This window comes from Diuraphis noxia, unplaced genomic scaffold, assembly GCF_037042655.1.
Source record: "Diuraphis noxia isolate RWA-SAM2 unplaced genomic scaffold, SU_Dnox_SAM2 contig0001, whole genome shotgun sequence".
In the NCBI taxonomy this organism is placed as follows: Eukaryota; Metazoa; Arthropoda; class Insecta; order Hemiptera; family Aphididae; genus Diuraphis; species Diuraphis noxia.
Genome location: NW_028301711.1, coordinates 94,742,061 through 94,750,830, shown reverse-complemented (window position 1 = coordinate 94,750,830; position 8,770 = coordinate 94,742,061). Strand labels below are relative to the sequence as shown.

General features: G+C 36.6%; 1 protein-coding gene across 1 annotated transcript; it reads left to right on the top strand.

Moving 5' to 3' along the window:
* Positions 1-1,328: 1,328 nt before the first annotated feature.
* On the top strand, positions 1,329-6,962 carry LOC107172890 (uncharacterized). Its single transcript, XM_015523185.2, has one exon. The coding sequence runs from the start codon at positions 1,329-1,331 to the stop codon at positions 6,960-6,962; it is 5,634 nt and encodes a 1,877-aa protein (XP_015378671.2).
* The last annotated feature ends 1,808 nt before the right edge of the window (positions 6,963-8,770 follow it).

Genomic DNA, 8,770 nt, shown 5'->3' with positions numbered 1-8,770 from the left:
AAATTTCAAAGTTACTACTCCTTATCTCATGAACGCGATGAGGTATTAAATTAAAATTCATACTAAATACTTAAGTCTATAATACCTTTAAACTGTAACAAAATCAAACTTTTATGTCAACGCAATCGAAAGAAATAATAACAATTTAAGCCGCATATTTTCAAACTCGCGACTACTTGCGAGGGAATTAAAACCTTCTCTGTAAACGATATTTGATGTTTATTGAAAAAATACAGCCGTGAAATCGTATCCAAGGATACTTCCAATTCTATTTAGCCAGCCTATACCTATAATAATAAGTAAATAATAAGTAATAATAAGTAAAACACCTTGTCCTTGTGTATGCGTAAATGCGTAGTATATTTTACGACTTCATTTTATTTCAATACACTTCGATACTTATAAAAAACCGTACATAAACTTTGTATGTGTACGTATACGAAGACGCTTATATTATTCAAAAATAATAAGTAAAACACCTTGTGTATGCGTAAACGTTTAAGACATATCACAACTTTACAGCATGTGCCGAATACTACAATAATAAATAAAACACTTGACTAATAAGTTTACGTATTTATTTACTATATATAATTTAACTTGGGAAAGCCTGTGTGCGTCGTCGATTATTGCGGCAAGCGTTATAATAGAATCATAAATGACACATGCGACCGTGTTATTTTAAAATCGAAATTAATAATATAATGTGTTACCGATAAGGTTTTGAGTATCCGAGACATATCTATATAATATCTGCTCGTCGTTCGGTTTATTTTCGGTCTGGTCGGTGGCGCGGCGGTGCACGGTGTCGGCAACGGTGCGCGGTGTCGGCGGCGGTGACACGGAAGGGGAAATTTAGGCGGCTACGGTATGGCCGTGGAGCGAGCAACAGCCGTGCGTCATTCGCACGAGCGCCCAGATGCTGTTCGCACGTTTACCGAAATAAATAAAACTCCAAAACTTTACAAAAATATAATAATTATATTATTATATTATTATTATACTACTATATTATTAATATATATATATTATATTATATATTATTATTATTATATAGCCATAATATAGCCATAATTATTATGGCTATAGTTGCGTTAATTGTCAACGAAAATATTATTTTACATAATATAATACCTATGCCTCCCGATGGAAGTTGTTTATTTCATGCAATAGCGTACTCTATATACAATACCATTAATAATGAACAAACACAATTACTTAGATCTACAATAGTTAATTATATTTATAATAACTGGGACGAGTTTAATTTGTATACAAGCGATGCCCAGGGAGATCCGTTCTCTTCACGACATGAGTACAAAGCTACGATGCTTCAATCCTTTAGTTATGGCGGTACTGCTGAGGTAAAGGCAGCAGGAGTTTTGTATCCAGTGAGGTTCGAAGTTTATGAACGTAATACGGGTATTCTGAGGGGTGTATTTGGCAGAGAAGGATATGCAATAAAGCGTTTACTTCTTTCAGGCAATTTATCATCCGGTCATTATGATTTTTGTTCGCCAATAGGGTCCGAAGAATTACCTAATAATACATACGATAATATGAAGGCAAACTTGGTAAAAAAAACACAGAATGCAAAGGTTGGTCGTCCAAAACGTAATAAAGGTGGTCGTCCTAAAAAGTCTAAAAAGTCCCGCTCAGAACAAGTACTTGAAGCTAAACAGAAATACAAGCAAACTCATCCTAAAATTAATAGGTCAGCTATAGTGGATCATATTATTGCGACGGACCTCGAGGAATTTCAAGGTCAACATCTTCAAGTCAATAACGAACTCGCAATCCCTGCTACTTCAGTGTACTCCATGGCATATACATCTGAGTCACCCACGCCACAATCCATATCGTATACTCCTAAACACGCTGCGTCTTCACTAGCTCCTGAGTCTGGTGATTCACTTACTCAAAAAATTCTTTCTGTTCCTCGGAATCGAAAATCGTCAGAAGACCTTAAAAAATATAATAAAGAGAAAAAACGTGTATGGAGAAACAAAGAAGACGTTACAATTAAGGAGAGAATAAGAAACAGACTGTCAAAGAGATTACAAAGGTCACAAGAATTAAAAAGGAAACGTGACAATGTACGTATTCGTAACTCAGCTGCTCATCGTGTGTTACGAAAGGACCCTGTATACAGGGAAAACGAGCAAGCTCGTAACACGGCTGCTCATCGTGTGTTACGAGAGGACCCTGTATACAGAGAAAACGAGCAAGCTCATAACACGGCTGCTCATCGTGTGTTACGAGAGGACCCTGTATACAGGGATAAAGAGCAAACTCGTAATACAATTGAACATCAATTAAATAGGCAGGAATCAGATTACGTTGAACGTGAGAAAGAGACGTGTAATTTTAGGAAAAATACTCATGTACGTGATTGGATGGCCGTACGTCAAAAATTTTTTGATAATATTACAGATGGTCACACGAATATCTGTTCCTGTTGCGGTCGTTTGTGGCACAAAAATTCGCTTAGAATCATGAGAAAAGATCAGTTGCATAAGACATTTTCAGATCAAAACCTAAATGATTTATTTCTAATCAATACATCTGGTGACTACGGTTCATTTTGTTATACGTGTCAAAAATATCTAAAAGATGGCAAAATACCACGGCTTGCCATGTATAATGGTTTAACTTATCCTGTAATTCCAGATGTTCTGCAACGTCTTACTCCACTTGAGGAACGCATTGTATCACCACGACATATATTCCTTAAAATAGTTAGGCGAGGTCAAGGTCTCGGTTTCCAACATGGATTGGTAGGGAATGTAGTGAACGTTCCAGTCGATGTTAACACTATGGTCTCAGCGTTACCAAGGCATGTGTCTGATAGTCATATAATAACACTTGTTTTGAAACGAAAAATGTGCTACAAACACGGTCGTCAAGAGCGTATTCGTCCTGCAATAGTGAGAGAAGCAGCAAAATATTTAGTCCAGACAGACTTATTTAAAGAATTGAAAATTACATATGATGATAACTGGGAATATGACGACGAAGTTGATTATGATGATGATCGTACAGATAACAATGAATGCACATGTGAACTTGAAGAATTAATAGATGAACCAGTAAATCCCGGTAATGCTGAAACTTTACTTGATAATGAGCAGGATGTCGTCATTACAATGGCACCCGGTGAGGGTAAGTACCCACTATCACTACTGTATGACGATTTTCTTGAAGAATTAGCTTTCATTAAGATTCATGGTGGAATTAAACGGCAGTTTAAAATAAAATTGAGTTCCTCTGATATAATGAAATCTGAAATAAGTCGGCATGATAGAAGGGCTATGCGGCCTGATTATTTGTTTACTTTATTAAAGAAACAACAGATGGCCCAAATAGGTGGACAGATAGCTATTTGTCTTCGAAAGAAGACCGTCAACGGCGCTCCTATTTTTGTAAACAACCTTCTTAATGACGACTACTTACAAAACCTCATTCAGCATGATGATGGATTTAGAATTCTTAGTAGTGTGAGAAATTCCCCAGCACACTGGGAAAAAGAAAAGAAAAAATTGACGCCTCTGGAAGAAGATAATCCAAGATTAAAAGAATTGAAAGAAGTATCTAAAAAATTAAAGGACGACTTGGTTAATATTCCATCACATTTAACATTTGATGAGTACATAGCATCGACAAAATTAAATATCGAAAAATACCTATGCGCAGTTAGATCAACACTTAAACGACCCAAAATATATCTAAAGAGACGCCCTAAAGACGTCATGGTCAATCCATTTTGCAAAAAAGTATTGGAATTACAACGAGCTAATATGGATTGCCAATTTATACTTGATCCATTTGCCTGTTCCGTTTATATTGTCGATTATATTAACAAAGCTGATCGAGGCATGTCAAATTTACTAAGAGCGGCGGTGGAAGAGGCCAAAACTGGCAATAGTAGCATAAGAGACTCTCTACGCGCTATATCAAAAGTATTTCTGAATTCTTCAGAAATTTCAGCCCAAGAGACAATTTACTGTCTGGCGGGACTTCCTCTGTCACAAGCCTCTGAGAGCGATGTTTACATAAACACAGGACACCCCAATGAACGAGTGGGTATTTTGAAATCTTTAATAGATTTGCAGTCCTTGGATCCATCGTCCACAGACATATTCAAAAACAATTTACTGGATCATTATAAAAATCGGCCACATGATCTAACGTTTGATACAATGAGTTTAGCTTATTTTGCCGCATATTATACTTTTTCAACTAAAATTTTGTGTACACATGAAGATGAAAACACTGACCATGAAGGTATAGGAAATTGGATTGAGCTGTTAAATAGTGATGGATATGTACGAAAAAGAAGAAAAGCCAGGATCATACGTTTCCGAAGATATAATAGAGTTCAAGATCCTGACAATTTCTACAGGGAACAGCTAATGTTATACATAAACTGGAGGGATGAAATTACTGAATTGGTCGATGAAATAAATCTCGAACAGAAATTTATTGAACTTAGTGATGAAATCCGTTCAGAAAGTCTTCAATTTAATCAGTTGGGAGGACCAGATGAATTCGAGGCATTATTGGATGCGATTCGTAATGTAGGTAAAGATGAAGAGGATGAGGATAGTATAGTAAAAGAAAAAGCTCGTCCTTTAGATGATTATGAATTTGAAACACAAGAAGGTGATCCAGATCATTGTCTACAGTTACATGGAAATCAATCGAATTTAGTTGGAAAAACAATTGCCCAACCAGCAGTATTGTGTGAAGATTATATATTGAGTTTAGTTAGGATATTTAATTGTGATCAAAGACATTTTGTATTACATGTAGGACATATTTTCACTCAAGAATCACCAGCACCTTTTTATTATTTTGTTAGTGGTGGCGCTGGCGTAGGGAAAAGTTTGTTAATTAAGGGTTTGTATCAATATTTAATGTTTATGTTCAATAGAGTTCCGGGTATAAATTCTGATGATGCTAGAATTTTACTTTGTGCATATACGGGAAAAGCTGCTTTTGGAATCGGTGGTCAAACTGTACACAGTACGTTTGGACTTCCAGTATCCCAGTGTGGCCAAACAATGCCTGAATTATCAGCAAGCACCGCAAACACCTTAGCATGTAAACTTGCAAAAGTAAGATTAATTATTTTGGATGAAATATCTATGCTGGGGAGTAGAACTCTGAACCAAATTAATAGGAGATTGCAGCAAGTATTTCACACAGATGCGCCATTTGCGGGTATATCTATTATAAGCGTCGGAGATTTCAATCAGTTACCTCCGGTAGGGGACAATTGGGTATTTCAGCCAAACAGTAGTCGAAATCCATTGGCACCCCTCGCTGGCGCTCCGTTGTGGGAACCATTCCGTCTCTTTATGATGACTAAAATAATGCGGCAAAGAGATGATCTGGCATTCGCAGTAGCCTTAAACAATATGGCTGTCGGTCGGATGACTCCTATGGATATAGAGTTAATAAATTCTAGATGTTACAGTATTAATACTTTACCTATTGAGGTACATGGAGCGATACATTTATTTGCAACCAACAATGAAGTCGACAAATACAATAATCAAGTATTATCTCGAATGAACACTGAAGGGTGCTCGGTTAAAGCACTTGATGTGGTTTCTGGAGCACCAAATCCACAAGCTGCTAAAAAAGCCTTGCAATCTGTAAAGGCTCTAGCTACAATGCAAACGTATGGTCTTCCTAAGAACTTGTTTTTACGAGTAGGTGCACGTTATATGGTAACTGTGAATATGGACACTACGGATGGCCTTGTGAATGGCACTACCGGAATATTAAAGGCTATAGATTATGGTCGACACAAGAAAACAAGTGAAAAGCGGCCTTTACGTATTTGGGTTCTGTTCGATAAAAGTACAGGAATAGCTACAAGAAGTAAATGTCAAGTAACTTCTTGGAAACATCGTCAATATCTCAATTCGTATTGGACGCCATTAGATGCTGTCACTTATACTGTGAAACGGTGGAAATCTTCAAATCTTGTAGTGCAACGTACTCAGTTTCCAATAGTACCAGCAGAAGGTATTACAATTCACAAGTCGCAAGGTGCAACCTTAGAAAAAGTTGTGGTTCATATTTCTAAAAATGTTAAAAGATCAATGTTGTATGTAGCTTGTTCTAGAGCAACATCATCGTCTGGACTGTTTTTAGTCGTGAATTCGGGTATATTTAAACCTCCCGCTGAAGTATTAGAATCGAGTGCTGTAAGTATAGAAATGAAAAGACTAGAGCAAAACAAATTGGTACCATATTTCAAATTTTTGCAAACTCCTGAAGATAATGTAGTTCAAATTATTTTTCATAACGTGCAATCATTGCGCAAACATTTGTCGGACGTCATCATAGATCCTATTATCCATTCCTCCCATGCAGCATTGTTTGTTGAAACTTGGGGGTGCTGTAGAGATACTTTCGAACTTGATGGATTTTATGAGGTGTGCAGAGTCGATGGTCCAGCTATATCTAATGCAAATCCAGGTTGGGGATCTATCGCGTATGTACGTCGCAGTCTCAAAGATGCCGTGACAGATGGATCATGTAAAAAATATTATTTAAATAACCCAGGCGCTGCAAACGGCCATTGTGAATGCTTGCATTTTGAAATGTTTAATGTCAGAGTGATAACTGTATATAGGTCACCACAATGTCCAATTAATGTTGCAATAGAATGCATAAATACAGCAATATACGACAACAACCTCAATAGGTATACATCATGTTCTCGTCTGATTGCTGTGGGAGACTTCAATATCGATTTTAGAATGAATCCCCAAAATGGAATTTCCACATTTTTTTCATCCCTAAACATGTTTCCGTTAATAAACACTAGCACTACACGAAGTAGTACAACTATAGATAACGTTTTTTCGAACTTCAATGTTCAATGTGGTACTAATCATACCTTTTTCAGTCACCATTTACAAATCTGGTTCAAATTTAATTCTTAATTAACATTTTTGTACCAGATTTCTAAATAGTGACTAAAAAACTGTAAATAAATAACTTTGATAAAAAAGCTTGCCCTTGTTATATTATAAAATAAATGATAGATGTTAATATAAAATGAAGGATTACTGGAACGATAAAGATACCTTTGTCATTAATTTATGATCCTCCAGCTTTCCATATTTTTATGTTATAAATTTCATTTTGCAATAAAAATAAAAAAAACTTTTACTTATATACCTACAGGTTTGTACGGAACCCTCGGTGCGCGAGTCCAACTCGCACTTGCCCGGTTTTTTTTTTCTTATAAGCCAGTTAATCAAGATGTGACATAGTCTTAATGTTTCATATTTACTCTTCTCTTTTTAAAGTCTCGTGCACAATAACAAACGAAATAAATATTCACGCAATATTGTCCTATAGTTGCAATATTGTCAGCGTGCTAGCGCATACGGTCTTATCGGCGACCGCCTCGGCGGTCTCGATATTATTATATAACAATCTAATTACGCTATCGCAACCCGCCGTCGTCTTCAATCGTACTTATCGCAATTGCTTTGTATTTATTCAGAAACTAATTAATAATTTATTCTACTCAAAATGCCTAGCAGAAACAACAACAACAACAATAATAATAATAAAGATATTAGTAAAATGGATAACACCGTATCCCCGTTAACTATTAGTAAAAATAAAACCTCCAACTCATCACTCGGTACAAGTAATAATCAACTAGATGAAGGATGGACCATACAAAAATCTAAAAGAAATCTCTCCAGTTCTACTAATTCTGAACCAAACTCTCCAGGTGAGCAACCTCCCAAATCAAAAAAAAAAAATATTCAAATCACTGATTTTGATTTGAAATCAGCAAATCGTTACGAAGCTCTCGCTTCTAACGAAGTTCAAGATTCTAATCAGTCGAAGAATCAATTCGACTTTTCTCTCAATGATTCTACTGAAAATACTACCACCAACATGCAGACTGATTGTACAACTGATCCACAAATTAAACCTCCTACCCCAATTTTCGTTAGAGGCGTCGAGGATTTTCCGGAATTATGCACGATACTTATAGAACTAATCGGTGTTGATAATTTTGTCTGCAAATCATCTACAGACAGACTAAAAATTCAAACTAGCACTCCAGACGCATATAGGTCACTAATACGGTATCTGAAGGAAGAAAAAGCCGAATACCATACCTACCAACTTCAACAAGACAAACCTGTGCGAGTCGTAATTCGCAACTTGCACCCAACAACGCCAATTAGTCTTATAAAATCTGAATTAGAATTACGTCAATTTGAAGTGAGAAATATCACCAATGTTCTACACAAAACAAATAAGCACCCATTACCACTTTTTTTTGTCGATCTGGAACCCAGCAGCCAATCAAAAGATATATACAAATTGACATCTCTTTTACACACAAAAATCAAAGTAGAGGAACCTTTCAAAGCCAAAACTATAAGCCAATGTTTAAATTGTCAAAACTACGGTCACACCAAAACGTACTGCGGTTATCCACCACGGTGCGTCCGCTGCGGCGCATGCCACCCTTCATCCGCCTGTCCAAATCCACGTGATACTCCACCAACATGTGCACTCTGTCAAGGGAGCCATCCAGCCAGTTACAAAGGATGCGCAGTATACAAGGACCTCCAACGACGCAAAAAACCTTCCACTAGTAATCATTTCTTTTTATCAGATAATATTAGAGATAAGGCACCAGTTGTAAAAGATAGCCACCCTACTAATGATACTAACCCAAACCCCAACCCATCCTATGCTCAGGCCACGTCAGGCC

Bases quoted from the DNA above. Each gene is read 5' to 3' on its own strand.
- LOC107172890 (XM_015523185.2), top strand. From the start codon at position 1,329: ATGCTTCAATCCTTTAGTTATGGCGGTACTGCTGAGGTAAAGGCAGCA.